This window comes from Poeciliopsis prolifica, unplaced genomic scaffold (assembly GCF_027474105.1).
Source record: "Poeciliopsis prolifica strain line A6 unplaced genomic scaffold, Auburn_PproV2 SCAFFOLD055, whole genome shotgun sequence".
Classification (NCBI taxonomy): domain Eukaryota; kingdom Metazoa; phylum Chordata; class Actinopteri; order Cyprinodontiformes; family Poeciliidae; genus Poeciliopsis; species Poeciliopsis prolifica.
In genome coordinates this window covers 1,050,717-1,068,112 of record NW_026562430.1, presented here as the reverse complement: position 1 = coordinate 1,068,112, position 17,396 = coordinate 1,050,717, and the positions used below count along the sequence as shown (strand labels likewise).

At 38.4% G+C, this 17,396-nt stretch overlaps 1 protein-coding gene across 1 annotated transcript; it reads left to right on the top strand.

Annotated features, from left to right (window-relative positions):
* Positions 1-60: 60 nt before the first annotated feature.
* Positions 61-3,202, top strand: LOC129379061 (uncharacterized). The gene is made up of 6 exons (XM_055059634.1): positions 61-535; positions 761-862; positions 1,054-1,184; positions 1,282-1,443; positions 1,705-1,931; positions 2,116-3,202. The coding sequence occupies exons 1-6, from the start codon at positions 469-471 to the stop codon at positions 2,216-2,218; spliced, it is 792 nt and encodes a 263-aa protein (XP_054915609.1). The 5' UTR covers positions 61-468; the 3' UTR covers positions 2,219-3,202.
* The last annotated feature ends 14,194 nt before the right edge of the window (positions 3,203-17,396 follow it).

Below are 17,396 nucleotides of genomic sequence, written 5' to 3'. Positions count from 1 at the left end.
TTAAGTAATATACACTGTGCTCTTTTTACGTATAATGGTTCCTGCGTGGTTTACGTGACGCTCTCTCCACCAGCAGCAGCGTAGGTACGTCGGCGGGGTATCAGAGCCCAGTTCATTAGCATGTTAGGCGCGTCCTTTACGCACGTCAGCCAATCAGTTTGGAGCATGCAGAAACAAGCCACGCCCGCGCGGCAACTCGTGTCGCGCGCTTCTCAAAGCATTGTCCCGGTAGACAAAAAGTTTTAGACTTTTTCTTGTGTTGGGCTTTAGAAAGCTGACGGTGTGCGTGGATGTGTTCACCTGCGGTGCTATTAGGGTACCTTTAAAGCTCCTAAAGGAGTTGCTGATTGCATGGTTCTTTGCACCCCGGCTGCCAAAGCAGAGAAGTATTTATTGAGCGCCCCGTGGGGTTTAAAGTTCTGGCTATATTATTAGCAGGTAGTTAGCCGGTAAATAACATCGGTAACAATGTCGGCGGTGTGTCAGCAACGACGTGTCTTGATGGAGATACCTGCCCCACAACCTAAAATCGCAGGTAAGTCTGAATCAAAGCCAGAAAAGGTGTTTATTTGCATTTTAAATTTATCATTTTTATGCTACAAGTTCCCTTGCTACCATGCTAGCGTTGCCATGATGCTAATTAGAACTGTTTATTTACTCTTAACTTGAAATAGTTTCAGTTTTCTGCAGAAACAACAAATGCCTAATTATGAGCTGTTTTATTATTGTTATAATTTCAATTGTCCTCTGTTTTTTGCAGCTCGAATGAGGAGGTCTTACTTAGAAATCCTCGGAGCTCGTTTCGGCCCTGCACCACCATCAAGAGGCAGCAGAAACACAAACACAAAGCGAGCACACTCTTGTAAGTGCCTCCATTAAGCTACAATAACAGCAGCACCATCAAAACCCACAGAAATAACACATGCTCCAAGTTTTATAAGCAATTTTATGATACTTTGCTTTCTAAACAATTCCACTATACTTGCTTTCTTTTCTGGACAAGGATTAGGAGAAGTAATAAGTATTCTGTGCTCTTCAATCATTGTCTTGCAGTGGACCTGTCCTTCGGTGGCGTATGGGGAGAAAGAATCGAGAGCCAGTGTGAAAAGATGGACGATCATCCGACCCCACTCTCCAAACAGCAGCTTGTTCAGCTCATCAGATCACTCATCTTGGTTGAACAGGTAAGAGAGCTTTACAGTGTGTAGATATTGAGTATTTATAAAGTAAAAAAGAAAAAGTTATTTCATGAGATTTGGCCTAAAACTGCATTATCTTTAGAGCCATGAGCCCAAAATGATGGCAACAGACCTCAAGTGTCTCCAGGAAGACCTCCAGCTAAAGAAGACAAATGTTTACAGGTCCATCCCATACTCACGGTTTGGCTCCAACCGGGACGCTCACTGCTACAGAAAGGCGTATCCTCACCTGGTGGCATTCAAAGTATGTATAATAATAAGATGACAGTAAAACATGTATAACGAGGGGATTTAGTGGATGGCAGCTTTCTGCTTGGATGAATATATGATCCAGCTCAGTCCTGCACAATTCAACAGGAAAACAAATGTGTTTTTATATGTTTTTCTTAATCAAAGCTCCTTTTGAACCTGCAATTTTGTGTGTAATTAATGTAATTTATATATTTTAAAACTCCACAGGTCTCCTGGGTATTAACATCTGACTTGATTGCATCATTCCCCTCAGGTTTCATGTCAGGAGTGGGGCCAAGTTCTCCTGAGGAACAAAGAGTGGGATGCTGTGTTGGAGCACTCCCTCATGGCATGGCGATACACCAGCGATTTACCGCAGTGGGACACGGTCAGCCACAACGCGTTGAGAGAGCAGTGCTACGGCATCCTGGCTGCTCACAGTCTGGCTGCGCTCCAGCACTACCGCCCAGAGCCCAGCAGAGGACAGGAACTGCTCAGGAGGTAACGCAGGCTTTTAACACCACTTGAACTTGGGTGCAGACATGCATGCACTCTTCCTGTGTTATTAAATGGATTTTAAATACTTCACTGTTTTTTATTATTTCTAGGATATATCATGCAGTTTGTTCAAAGGAGACTTTCATAAGGGAAATGCGATAACTGTCACTAATCCTTCTGTTTCTAGGTTTAAGATGGCTCAGCTGCAAAGCCAGTTGATAGTCCCCTGCATTGAGGGACTGCAAAGGATTATGGGATACACAGAAGATATTTCCATGGATACAAAGTGACCTGATGATTCTGCTCAGCAGCTGGATACTGAGGTGTGAAAACTGTGCCTCAAGGTTAATTCCTCAAATGATTGTTTTAATTGATCGAAAATGCTGTTTGCTTGGCTGATTAATCACAGAATCCACAACAGTATTCTTCCAAAGGACTGGTGCTATATGATCTGTGTGTGTTTTTGTTTGGGGTCTTTTTTTGCTTTAAATAAGAGAATCAACTTAATTGATTAGTTTACTTTATCTACTACTTTCACACCAATTTTTATTACATTTTGCTACAAGATGGACAGCTGAAATATAAAGTAATGTAGATTTTAAAATGTGTTCTTAATGATCCTTTAAAAAGCAACTAATGCTGGATTTGATCACATTAGAAGAAAAAGCTTAGATGCTCTAATTTGGCATCTTTATATATAATTTTCAAGCCCTTTAAAAATATTCTCCCTTTTCACAGTGTTAATATTCACTTGGTACTGGCAGGGGTTTAAATAAGTGTGTGTATGTATATTTATACTTTTAGAGCTGTTTAGAGAATAATTTGCTTTGACAGATGAATTGTTAAGAAGGTTATTGCCTTTCATGTTACTGTTGGAAACCATGTAACATGTCTGCTTTGTCTTGTCTCGTGATTTCCTGTTGTGTAGTGTCTCGTGTTTTTCATGGAGTCCTTTATTGCACTGTCGGTGTTTGTCCTGAAAACTTGAAAGTTTTGATAAAATAGATTTCTAATTTAAATAAAATTGATACGAACTCTTGATTGTTATGTATGTTGGTTTTGTTCAAATGTCTAATTTTGTACTGTCGAGATTTATAGGCTATGTAGAGTTGCAAATGTGTGTGGTATTTTTTATTTATTTGTAGTTTTACACATTTTTATTTTGAGTGACTTGTGAAGAAAATTCCCATTCTTAAAAGTTTATTGGGTTTCTTTTATCATTTCTTTTCTCTGGATTTTAAGTTACCACCAGGCACCACTAGATGGAGCCCTTGTTGCACACTTCTGCTGCATCAGTCAGTTTGAGAGCCTGTCTGGAGACACATAGCAATGCTAATGCTACTGAAAAAACAGCTGTTGCCATGGCACTCTGAAGAGCTAAGATTAAACAATTTCTGAATGCTATTTAGGTTTAATAAATGAGCATGTTGGCTGATACTTAGGCCTCCTGCTGTATTGACATATATGCCTATGGGAACAAGCAGACTCTGATATCTATAGATTTTATTGCTTTTCTGGATTTAACTCTGGCACTTGTTTCCATGGTAGTGTATTATACGACCTATTAATATTGCAGCCTATAGTGTACATTTGACAAACCACAGAAGCAACGTTTTATTTGAAACCTGTGACTTGAACATGTGAAGCAGCCTTGGAATAACCTACAGAATAATCTGTCTAATAACAGTTTTAAGTTTTGTGTTTTGACTCATTCTATGCACCTTCTGTTGCAGCAAAACTCACAGTAAATATAGGATCTATTTCAGAGTGCATTTTCTGGCTGTCCCTCAAATTTTGACAAAATTGTAAGACTTAATTTTATGAAGGCATATGGTTTGTTCTTTGAATTTTCACCTCTGCGCTTTTTCCATCATGTGAGAAGTAGATGACATTGCTAAGTAGTTGAGCTCTAAATATTTAGGTCCAGATGCCATTCAGTGTATGTTGAAATTTGAATAATCTTATTTTGCCTCTCAGAAAATTCTGAAAACGTGATAAAAAAAGAAATGACCCATTTGCCAAAGGCCAGACAGTCATACTACACTTTTGAATCCATTTAGAACTGAGAGGACAGAATACGTTTTTTATTTTCTTATTGTTTGTATCATAAAGTAAAGAAATTAGTTTTCAAGGTTTTCATAAATGTCACCAGGATCAGGTTGGTACTACGTAAACTTACAGAAACTACAGCATGTCTTTAGATGTACATTCTCTGCACAAATGCTTTCATTTCTTTTTAAATTAAAGTTAAATTGAAGTGTAATGTTATTGTTATTTAGTTTATTCCGTTTAAACCTTTGCAATGTAAACAAAGCAGGAAGTTCTAGAGGTTGTTGATCTCCCTTCTGCTGATGAGTTTTATGAAGGTGCTGCAGATAAAACAAATCTACGAAACTCACTGTTCAAAAGCTGCACTCGCCACGAGACGCTACCAACATCCAAACTGGTTGTTTGAGACGTGCTGCGGGGCCATTTCCAAAGGCCTTTTGCAAGTGTGTCAGTATTTTCAGAACTTTTCAGAGAAGATTGATCATTTCATGAAGCAGAATTGAAATCCAATTAGTATTTGAAGACTTTTTTTATCCATCTTTAACAGTGGCGATGAAATACAATAAAAAAATAAATAAATCCAGAGGCTCTGTATATTTTCTTTTAATCATTTGGTGAAATAAAGAAAGAACAAATATTGAGAAACAAAAGATGTTTGCATGGAGGTAAAGAAGCAAGCCGCAGCATTTTCTTCCTGAAATAGCTCAAGCAATGCTCTGGAGATCACAGATGGACTGTGCAGCAAAAGGAGAGACTAATTCCCACGCTTAGTATCTCAGGTTTTCATTTCTGCTTTCTTACTCCTACCAGCCCTTTCTGCAGTTCCTTCATTCCCAGCTTTTGAATAAGAGGCTGATTTACACCAGGTTTGCCAGGTGAGCATAATTAAGTGCAACTAGCAGAGAGGATGGAGATGCTGCTATTGGAGGGAAGGAGTGCAGGGTCAAAGTGGTCAGATGTGACTTAAATAATCTGGATACAGTCTCTTAGAATGCCCTAAAACTGGAATATAAATCCAAGTTTATGCAATAGTTTGAACACATGCAGGAAAATTATTTGAAAGCAAATTATTTTGAAATAAATCATTTCAGGGAAGATGTAAGCAAGGCGTTTTTGATGCCCAAAAGACAAAACTCTTATTTTCTGACATTTGTCTGGAGCTAGCTCCCTCATATTTAATATTTTACAACGCTGAGCAGCGTCTCTGTTTGCTCCACCGGGCCCCCGCCTCATCATTAAATTAAATTGTTTAGAAATGTTTGCGCATTTTTAAATGGTATGTTTACTTTTTAAGACTGCCTGTGAAAAAAGTTTCTCAAGCTGTATAATATTTAAGCAGCTCTGTTTAATAATTCACAATTCAGACTACATGGAGTAATTCACAACAAACCTGCAAAAACTCCAAAAATTAATATTTTATGTTTTCATTTTGAAGATCTGTGATGAAATATGTCCCGGTCCATTAGGCTTGTTGGAAACAGGTTAACATCTTGATTAATTTTTTACAACTTTACGGGTTTTTTTTAATTAAAATATGAAATTAATTTCAGTTCTGTTCACTTTGAAAAAGCAGGAAGTATTGTAATGCTATTGAAAAACAAATAAATTGATCAAAACACACAAAAAAGCATAAAAAATGGATCAGTCACACATTCTACTGAAGTCTAGTCATTATTTAATATTGGAATTTGTTTTTTCTATAAATTATAATACTGTAATAAAAAAAGTTTTTATTTTTCTACAGTTTCCCCTAAAAATAAAAGAATAGATAATAATAATAATAATAATAATAATAATAATTATAATAATAATAATAATAATAATAAAGGAAATTAATCCTTTCAGATGGAATTTTAAAAAAGTTTAGTTGAAGCAAATTCACTTGGAATTTTCAATGAATCTGCACAACACAGTTTCTTATTTTAAATACATGCAAAACTCAACACAGCAGCAAAAAAAAAGAATATTTATTAAAGATTCAAAATTAATCCTGAAAAGATGGAAGTGAGAGACGAGGCCATCTGACAAATAATGACAGAAAAATTGCAGCGTCAGTCATGGCATGGATTATTATAATTCTCAATATATATACAGGTTTCCAAGCAATATATATGCAGGGATCTGAACAGGTACTTTTCAAGGGAGGACTTGCTTATTTTAGAAAAAGCAATTGCCAGACTTTACTCTGCACGTATCATAACATCAAGACTTTATAGCATAAAGGTCCGCCATGTGTTCAAAATAAACAAAATGTGTCTAAGTGAGCAATTTCAATACCTGAAATTGGTTTTTCAGTTATTTATTCACTCTTCTTGCTCAAACAAGATAATAAACATGACATTTTATGATTGATGAGTTTCTCTGCATAAATGAGCACGTAATGGTATTGTCCAACCTCATCATGACTCAGAAATGTTGGGCTCCGATATTTTGACCTCTGTAAATATTGAAACTGCAGGTTAATTCTGCAAGACCCCTCAGGTCACCAGAAGCAGGTGCTCATAAATAAGAAGACATTAAATGTGCGTGAGGTTATTAATTATGAGCCTCATTTGCTTGTTTTTATTTATTTTTCTGACAAGCAGCTTCTATATTTTCACCTTTCCAGTCATTTCTTCCTCCCTCACCTTTTGACTCCCAACATTTTCCCTCATTTTGTCCCCATGATAGCTTTCAAATATATATATATATATATTTTTCTTTTACCTTGTCACATGAGGTTATTCTTCGTAATATTTTTTATTAATATGTTCTGATCAGAAAGGAGAATTTATTTCAATACCAATACTTCAGTCATATATATTCTAAGTCTCAGAAAGACATGCAAATCGGTTCCCATCTCCTGACATTGTTAAAACTTTCAGGACATTTCTCTAGCAGCTTAAGATCTGTTGTCACTCACTTCTCAATCTGGACAGTCTGTGTTTGAGTTATAGGCTGCAGCGATGGACACAATAATTGCAGGTAGGTAGGTCTTAATATGAGCCAGAGACCAGCCCCACGGGGCCCCGTCCCCAGGTCATGTGTCATTACCTCAGACTGAATTGGTAGCAGACTGCAGGAAGGCCAAGCAGCAGGGACAGTGATACTGTTTTCATGGCTGATTGGAGAGCGCTGGCGGCCATCGCCTGTCCTCTTTGCCTTTTTCCAAAGGAATGTATTCTCCATCCAGGCGGTGTTTGGCAGGCAGCAGATTCCTCCCACTCCTTTCACAGCTTTGCCAGATGCATACCAAAAACATATAAACTGCATGTTTTTCCCATTGTACATCAGAAATTCTTTGCAGATGCATAACTGCAGTCTGATTCCACTCCAGTTCACTCGACTGTACATCTTGAAAACTAATATGAAAACAAACTTTTCAGCATCGCAAAAACCCCATGGTAAGGCTTGCAGTCTGCATGTGCTTGTTCATTCTTCCCACTCATGGCGACAATCCTGTTTTAAATTTAGAGCGTGAGTCACGGGTGATAGGCATGAAAGATCTGGAGTGAAAGCTAAATTACCGCCACAGAACCTGAGCACAGAAGTGCTGATGGTGCTGGAAGTACTGCAGAACACAAAAGTAGAGAGCTGTCAAGCTGTAAAATTACACAGCAGGCTGGGTGAAGAGATGATTATGGGCAATTATGCATCCGAGAATGCCCTCTGAGGAGAGACCTTTCGCGTTTAAGGGGTTAGCCGGGTTGGACGTACGAACGGCAATCTGTCTTAGCATCTTCTGTGTGCTTCCTTGTCGGTGGCGATGATGAAAGATGTTCTATTTGGAGAAGGCTTGATAACATGGAGCTGCTTCAAGCCAAGAGGCAGCAGAACTATTTTATTATTCTGATAGCCTTCTGAATTTCCTTGCATGTATGCATTAATGCAAACATGTACATATGTTTGCATATTCCCTTATATTAGCTTGGAGGTCATGTGCAGTTTTTCACACACTTTATAGATGTAGATGTGAAACGTTTTGTTCCTCTGAAAGGCCTCGTTTTAATTTTGGAGTAATTTTGGCATTTATAAGGGTTCGTAAAGAGAGTTTCAAGTATTTGTGGATTTTAGCTATTTGTAGACTCTTAACTGAGAAGAACACTGTGTGTACATGTTCATTAGGACCACATCCTGTTGTAACTCTCTCAACCCCCTTTGACTGAAAAAGTGAGCCCTCAGAATGAAGTTGCCAATGAATTGCTTGACAGTAGAAATGTGTTTTTTAAGTACGGCATCCATTGCAGACTGAACGGTTCAATGTTCGTTTCAATAGATTTTACGGCTTTGCTTGGTCGGAGAACTGCCTGATGCTTCGTTGTAATGAAGTCATCTATCGGACTGCTCATCCACCATGGCCTGATTGGTGGAGAGCTGCACCAGTAGTTGTTGAACTGTAAAATTCTCCCAATTTTTCAAAGACTCTCCTCCACAGTGAGCATTGGCTTATCGGTAACCTGTCTGAATAAAACTCTTTGTCCCTGATTACTCAGCTTGGCTGAAAGTCTCAAATTTCACCTTTCATCCCTTTTAAGAGTAATAGAGAATGCTACACTGTGGAATTCTTTGTATTCTTTAAAAACTTGCTTGGAGACCTGGGAACAGACTTGAACAATGAAAGCTAAAACTGTCTTGGCTGCAGTAATAACATAGTATGAACGTTTACCAATCTTTTCATTCTTTCAGCAGGACTTTGCATCATCTCAAAAACATGCTTTTTGCCCTCCTTACATTCTGGTTTTCCTTCCCAGACAAGCAAATCATTGCTCTCACCCTATCACATATGGTCATTTAACACATCGCTGGCATCCACAAATGAACCAAGAGCACAGCAGCCGCTCCACTAGGCCCGGCCGACTTTGCACAAATGTTTATCTCTCGCTCTCCTGCTGTGCTGGGCTGCTATTTTTTTTGTTACTTTATTCATTTGATTTTGCTTGTTTGTCACAGGGAGTACTCGCTTTGAGTTCAGCGTGATGGATTCAGATTCGGAGGCCTCGTTTTTGCCTTTGACACTTTGCCGGAGCAGAAATATTTACTGTTCCCAGACTCTCATTTTTTTATTTCCAATTTTGCGCTTTCTTATATTTCTAAAGGGAGCAGGGGAAGGGGCTGAGAAATGGCAGGCAGTTTTTCCCTTTTTTCCCCCCTTTAAATCTTTTGCTGCCCTCTTGAAATTTGTAATAGCCATTTTGGCTCTGTCAAACTGCCTTAGCCTTTTGGTGCACTTGGAGCTTCATTGGTGATAAAACAAATAAAGCCTTCTTGACAAGTTAAAAATGAGAAAGCAATTGTGGCTGACACCCTCGAGACAGCCATCGTCTCTCTCTCCCTTCTGGCCACTTTCTCTGTCTCTTTCCCAGTGTCCTGTTTGCTCTTGTTTTCCTGAAGAGGCCTGCTTGTTATATGCTATCTCCACAGACTGAAATATTAAAACAAGATACCTCTTGAGGATGTTTGCTATTGTTGAGCGATTCAAATTTAGCCAAGCTGAAAGAGACTGCTTAAGCCGTGCGGGATGTAAACATGGAGATAGTGAAGCTGCATGTTTTTTTTTTATTGCATTTTGCTTCTTTAGGCTGCATTTACAGTTTTCTTTGTCTTAATTGGACTTAGAACATTGACTTTCTCAGGCATTTTTTGACTTTGATCTAAACCTGTTTCATTGCAGCTACGGTTGTAGTAAGTTCAGGATCGTTGTCCTGCTGAAAAGTGGCCGTCTCAGTTTTTCCTGTACAACTTTCCATCAACTGCAATTAGATAACTGTTGAAAACAATATATCATTTTTCTTGCACTTTATTTTGTCTTTCATAAAAAAATAAATTCCAGTAAAACACATAGACGTTTGAAGCTTTTGTGTAAGCTACGGTGAGACATAAACATATGCCTACTATTACTATGGGATTTCATAAGAGCCTAAAAATGTTGGGATGGCGACTTATATATGTGACAGGCTTTGTGTGTGTGACAGAAAGCCAAGGCCTTGTGTGTGAAATATTCACGAGGGACGGGGAAAACGAAAAGGGGGATTGATAGAGCCGTGTTGGCAAGGCGAGGTGTCTAAATCACAGTTTGGAATGGTCTGTCGGTGTGGCGATTGGCTGTCACATCCACAGATGGAGGACGGCGCCCACAGGAAAAGGATAAACTGTCTGATAAGCACTCGGTGAGATACAGGGCTTCTTCTGGCAGACGGGCTCTTGAGAAAGAAGGTGTTAGGGGGTAAAGAGATGGGAATAGAAGAGGAAAACGAGTCAAGGGGGACCAGGCAGCAGATGAATCTCCATCTGTGTTCAGAGGCAATCGGCAGCAAGAAAACAAGCCAAACGACCGCCGAGGTGTGGCTTTGGTCTCATACCTCTGTGGATTTACCTCTGTGAAGATACCCTTAAGTGCATTTTCGATTCTTCTCCTTTCTGCTGGGGGTAGAAGCTGAGCGTCGTCCTGTAATGATGAACTGGGATGAGTGGCATCAATCAGCTGCTTCTTGCCAAGTGGGGAAGCGAACAACAGCTGCAGTTGTAACAACAGTTCATTTAAGCAATATGAAATAAGTCAAGCAAATGGCAATGACTCACTGAAATGAATGGACTGGTATTGTGTTATGTAATAGTGAACAGATCTGCAACAAAATTAAATGCTAAAATCTGAGCGACAACATCAAACCACTGACCTGGGACAGATTATGGTCATAAAAGCATGAATAATCCTCATTGGCTCCAATTTTGCAAAGGTTAGCCAGTCTGCTGCAAAATATCCTCATCACTTATGCTTTTAAAAAATGCAGAATTATTCTGCAATATACAGCTCAAAATATCTAAATGGGATAAATCAAAAATTACATTCAACCACAAAGTACGAGTAGTGTTTTATTTCTATATAAATAAAATACTGATCAGGGAATGTGAAAATGCATAGACATTGAATCAAAGTAAAAGTTTTATCAGCCAGCAAACTTGTGGGCTGGTGGTGTGGAGGAATTTCTAATATTCTCAGCGCACAGCCGAAACCTTTTTCTATTAAGTTGAAGGTCACCCTATTTTAGTCAGGAAGGAATAGCCTAGAAAATCATCCATTTATTAAAAAAATCTTAATATTAGCACAGTAGCAGGTTAGAGTCATAAAGTTCACTGACTCTTTATGAGCTCTCTGCTCAATTTTAGCTGATGTATCATTTTGAACAAAAAGTGTGGTGAATTATCCAACCAAAACTTTGCTCTTGCTCAAAGTATTGACTTAACGGAGACTGAATAACAGCTGAATGGTTTCTAAAAGCCGCCGTAGCTTTTATAAACCAGGCATCTGGTTTCATTAATGTACAATAAAATCTGTTGCAAAAGGTTTACAGAAGGTGTTATTTATATGTTAACCTGTCGGACTACTGCTTCCAGAACTACTTTTGCATAAGCCTAAGGTACACATTTCAAGTACTCCACGTTATGCTTCTTAGATACATGGCAGATTGATGAAAATCCAAGGAGATACATCTTACATGTAGGAGCCTTAACTTGGAGATATTCTTTAAACCCGTTTGAGCGAGAAGCTCATGCAGTAACGATGCAGCCAAGCTTTGATGGCAAAGAGGTAGAAAGCAAAAGACACAGAGCCAGCTGTCATTCCCAGAATCCCAACCCGTACCTGATTTCATGAGCGTAAACAATAAAAATAGAGCATGTTGGCAGCTTCTTGGGGTTGCAATCTTTCAGTTTTGCAAAATACGAGCCAGGCATCCATCCGAGCTTTATTGTCAAGGGATGAAGGGTTTTCTTCTCCCCTTTTTATACCAGCTGTACATATTGATAGCAGAGAGACGCCTCTCCTAGCGCCTCAGCCCAGGCACTTATTCCAGCATCCCTCAGCTATATTGTATGTCAGAAGATAGGATGTGCAATATTCCGCGACCAAGAAATGAATCTGCAGAGATTTCTTTGTGGCTTGTCCAGATAATCCCTTTTGGTCAAAGTGAAAGAACCTGCTGCTGCTTTCCGTCGTTTCGTGAAGGGGTTCGTTTTCATTTCAGTTGCAAAATATGTTTGTGGGACCTGTTTACCATTCTGTGATCCAGTTGACAGATAAATGATAAATTGCTCAGTAGCTTAGCTAAAGAGCACATTTCAGATGTGATGAAAAACTATTTACACCCTTGGATTTTTATCTGTGTGCGCTTTGTGAATTTTATATATTTTATATCAAATGCTTGTTGATTTCAAAGGAAATTGAATGTTGTCGTAACTCATATTAATTCATAATTCATGTATTTGTGGTTAAACTTTAGTCAAATAAAAGACAAGAAATGTAAAGGTCAGGAATGAAAGGCATTTATTTTGTAATTTCTGACAGTCTGAATTTTCCCAGACTGTCTTCAAGACTAAAAGAAAAGTCATCGTCAGACCTGATTAAAGCTGAAGCCATTTTCTTGTCAGTGATGTTTTAATATAGGCATATTCTGTGTGTTTCTGTTCATATGTGTGCTTGTTTATGCCTGTGGGCATGTGTGTTTGTGTGTGACAAGCCACTGAGGTCCTCCCATTCCTTCAAGCCTCCCGCAGGCGCTGGGGAGCATCTGCAGCCCTCTGTTTTCCATATGCCCCATGCCTCTTAGTCTGTCTCAATCATTAATTCAGAGTGATTATGAATTAACAAGCCACCATTACTTGCCCCCATATCAAACGGTTTTTCTCCCATTTTCCAAACATGGTTCTCAAATTCAAAGCGGGTTTATGCATTGTTTTTGTATATTCATACACTATATATAGTTGCTTTGGTCCAGCTTTTTGAGACGTATTTACAGTTCAGATTCCCCTTAATGTAGAAATTCTCAATCTGACTCCAGAAGTGAAGCCATTCCTGCAGCCCCTCGTGTCTCCTGCTTCAGAGCTGAGTAACAAACACCTCGTCTCAAGTCATTTCAGCCCCCCTCTGCCCACCCTTCAAACTTAACTGCATGCTGATGGGAATTCTCCACAAGCAGCAAAGTGAGCAGACACACCGTGAACATCTGGGGCTTCGGCTGCACACAACAAAAGGAGAGATGCCTGCCAACACGGGGGCCTGAATGCAGCATCCTCCAGTTGAAGGGCGGCCTCCTTAATCACCATGACACCCCGTCGCTCTGTTGTCTTAGCAAAACAATGCAGAAACAAACAGACCCCAGCTACCTTGAATAGATGTTTTCTGTTGGGAATGAGACTCACCAGCCTTGTGGCGCTCCTCCAGAAGCTCCGACATAAGTTTCTGTCAACACTGGGGAGATCTAACCCGGGTAAAAGAGCAGCTGTTGTACCTACATGGTATTGTTCTGGTGGTTTGATCCACTTTCAAAAGTGCAGTGTGAAAATAAACCTAGCCAAATGAAGAGTTCAGATTAGGATCTGATAAAGAAATGGTGGAGGAAGCGAAAGGTTAGGGTCCTTTCAACCAGACTTCAGTTACCAAAGAGAAATCAACAAAATACCTGTGAAAACATAAAAAAAATCTAGATTAGACTACCATCTCTTATTTATAAATCATTGTTGCATTTTATATTTCAATAAAATTGAAAGAGAAAGTGAATTATTTTTGCCTTTTTTGTACAACCTTAATATGATACAGTTTGACAAATTAGGTCTACAGACCAAAAAAACTAAGTAAATAAGTGTTCAGGAATTGTTGAAGGCAAAATATTTATTTAAATAATTTATGTGAAAATTGTATTATGTATTTGTTTATGCGACTGAAATAAAAGATGCAGTTTGACATATTTTATTAGTGGTGCAAAGAAGTGTGTTTCATGTAGAGGCCATTTTTTTGTACAAATATACATTTAATTTAAGTTAATATAAGTCATTGTCTCATTTGTTTGCGGATGTGCCCTGAACGCCTCACGTGATTGCCTCCTGCCTTCACAGCTGTTCCTCATTATCTGCGTCGCAGGAATCAGAGCTTCTCTCAATTACTTTTTCTCCTTCTCTGAAATTAATTTTATTTCTTTTATCGACAAATTAAATGTACTTTTATGTTTACTCCTCTTTAGACCTGCCAGCCCGCTTGTCTTCGTCCTGCAGCCTGTAAGTTGCTGACCAAAGTGTCTCTTACGTTTGCGTCATGCGCACGTTCTGCTGAATGTGTTTGTTGTCTTTAGCTGAAACTAAAACATAGTGTAAGATTATTTAGTTAATATGGTTTCATAGAAGTTCAGTTATTTACTAGAGATAGCTGAGGAGGATAGATGAAGGACCTTTTTTTTGGTTTTATCTCCAGAACATGTCATGAAATTTCAGTTAAGCAACAGAAGTTGGCTGTGTTTTACAGAACTGTTACCCTGAAGTTTGGTCGTATTTTTCATAACAAATTTCCACTGTGCTATTCTAGTCCACTTAGCTGCCAAACCTGTCCTCAGGTCATTTCACTGAAGCACCTCTCACTGGGGAGACAAGCAAATGACTCCAGTTGAAGCTATTATTAGTTTGACAATTTTAGGAATCGCAGTATATGCATTAAGCTGACCATAAAGTTAGAAACCATAGCTTCAGGGAAAATAGGTGGGTGAATGAACTGCTCTAACATCTGCTGCTAAGCTTTCATGACAGAGTCCCCTCCTCTTGTCCAATCTTTCTTACAAGGTTTTGACATTGACAAGAGGCTGCTTGGGGAGTAAATCCCCAGTGTGTATCCATATCTGCAGAATAAACCTTCATTTTATTTCATATTACTCAGGAACACATGAGCTGTCCAGTCCTGTTTGTTGATTCTCCTCACATGTTGCAGAAAATGTTGGCCTTCTAGGTGTGTCACAGACATGTATCTGTTTAAATTCAAAATATATTACATTTTAAAAGAAAAAACACTATTCTTTTTATATTCTAGAAACAGAGGATGATGAGGAGGAACACATGCGCCGCCTTGCCCTGGATTCAGCCGGAAAGATCTCCATGCAGCTTGGTGAGTTTCAAACATGCCCAATTTTCCCCTGCGGACTGACTCCAGATGCAGGAGATGGAAAAGTTGAACTTCTTGATGGCGGAACCTGAATCGGTAATGTAGTCAAACTATTGGAAAGTTTACAAAAAAGTTAAATTCCAGCAGTTTTTCTCACTGGATAAACTACATTCATTTTTTTGTGCTGTAATGAGCTTCTGTGGTTTCACCCTAAATCAGTAGCAGTGGTTGCGTAGGTGGTTATTGTTTCTGGGTTAACATGTCAGTCTTTAACTACAGTATTCTGACAGAGATGGCCTCTTAAAGCTGTGCCTTGCAGCATTTCATCTTAAAGCCTCCCTGCACATTGACAGTCTTCACGTTAAACAAGCTTTTTGTTCAGTAAGCTTTGGCACAAGTCTGTCACTCTTATCATTTTTTTCTTCACCAGGAATTTCTGTTTTATTAAACAGCAATGTGTAGATTTTGTTGCAGTATTTTTTAGTTATAATAGCTTCATTTTCACTTAAGGCAACTGCGTCACTTTATGACCAGCGAAAGTTGAAACCAATCTGCCAAATAGTGCTTTTTTCTGTCTTAAAAAATAACAATTAGTCCTGTTGCTGCTACAATGATGTGCAATTGTGAGTGAAATGTGGTTGTACCAGTCATTTACAGAATTCTTCTACAGACTGGAAAAGAATAGAAATATACAAAATGTGATTTCTGTCTTTTCCAGGTTTAGAAAAGTGTAGAAAATACAATTATGGAAAATTTTGAGTTTTCTACTTTTTTCCCCAATCTTACTGTCTTAATTATGTTTCTTCTGTGTCCTTCCTTCCTTCTTTCTCTATTTGCTTTTTGTCTTAATTTTTCTGTATTTCTTGCATCTCCCCTTTCATCTTTATTGTCTTTTTGTTCTTATCTTCTTTTCCTCCTTTCTTTTTGAGGTTTTCCTTCCTTTCTGTTGTCCTTTCATCCATATGGCTTTCTGTCCTTTCATACTTATTTTTCTTTCATTCATTATGTCATCTCCCTATTTTTTATATTTATTCTTCTTTCATTACCTCATTAGAAAGTTTTATTCTTCCTTTCTTTTGTCCTAAATACCTTCCTAGGAAGTATTCTGTCTTCCTTCACTCTGCATTCCTTACTTATCTCTCCTTCACTTGATGTTAAAATATGATATTTTTACCTGAAAAAGATATATAAACCCTTTAAATATGGTTGTTTGTATTAATACACTTAAACATCTTTAAATTAAACACGTTGAATTTAGTTGCAGTTTTCAGCCACCATTGCTCAGGACATAGTCATTCTTAGTTTTTTCTGCTCTGTGGGGTTACACAAATATGACTAAACTGGCAAAATCTGTTCATGGAAATGACAGAAAATACAATTGTAATGGCTTAATTGTGTAGATTTGTTCCAGTCATGCTATCATTGGAGCATAATGTCTTTGAGAGTACAAATAGAGGCCATAGGTTGTATTTGATGGACTATTTTTCAGCTTGTCCTTCTACACTTAGTTCTCCCCTACAATTCCACACTAATGTTAATTCTTCTTCTGCTTGAAGGGTGTTTCATTGATCTGAATTCAGATAAACCAGTAAAATATTTGAGTTGAAAGCAGAGATTCTGCCTTTTAATGGTGTTACTTCTGAAAGGGCAACTTCATCAGTCTGGCTCTGTATATATTCAGTGTTTTCTTCTTGGGAAGGTGCATTATTTCTGCAGACTACCCACCTTCAGGGAATGAGCTGAAGAAAATGCTCAGCTGTATTGTCTTTGTTTTTGCATTGATTAAGGATTATGATTTGATTTCTGTTCGCCTCCATCTCTTAGTAAAAGTATTTGGACAGCATTTTCACACGGGCCTTTTTTTATTTCAGCTGAGTTATGTTCAGAATACACAGTGATGAAATGGACAATTTTATCCCATCAGTTGTAGCCAAAACAAAGATTCATCTATGATTTTATTTTGGATTGCATAATTGGTTCCAAGTTTAAATTGAACGTTTTTCATTTTTTAAAGCACAATGAAGAATCTCCTTTTCTATTCATAGCTGAGGTACTAAAGCATCTGTTGACAGAAATGCATAATTTTTCCATTGACATGAAAACAAACTATTGGTGCTAAATGGGCTTCTAATCCTCTTCTCAGTCTGATAACCTTATTAAGCTGATGCTTGCTCATAGGAGATGTTTTTATGAAGAGATCTGATCCCCACCACCAACCTCTGCCCTCTTTACTGTCCTGGGTTAATGTTGGTACATGTGCTATAGCCCAAACATTATATGCATGAAGAATTTGCCTTTCCTGCTCTCTCTTTGCCTTGAATGCTGCAGCATTGTATTTGATAGATGGATTGTATCACTTGGTACTCTGTGTTCAGGGTAAGTGGTGGGAGGTGGTCCCCCAGAGTCAGGGGACTGAAGACCAAAGAGTAAAAGTTTAGAGACTGACATTTTTGACTTGTATCTGCACATTTAAAGAAGTAGCACTGATATTTGCTTTGAAAGTCATACAATTGCTTCAAAAT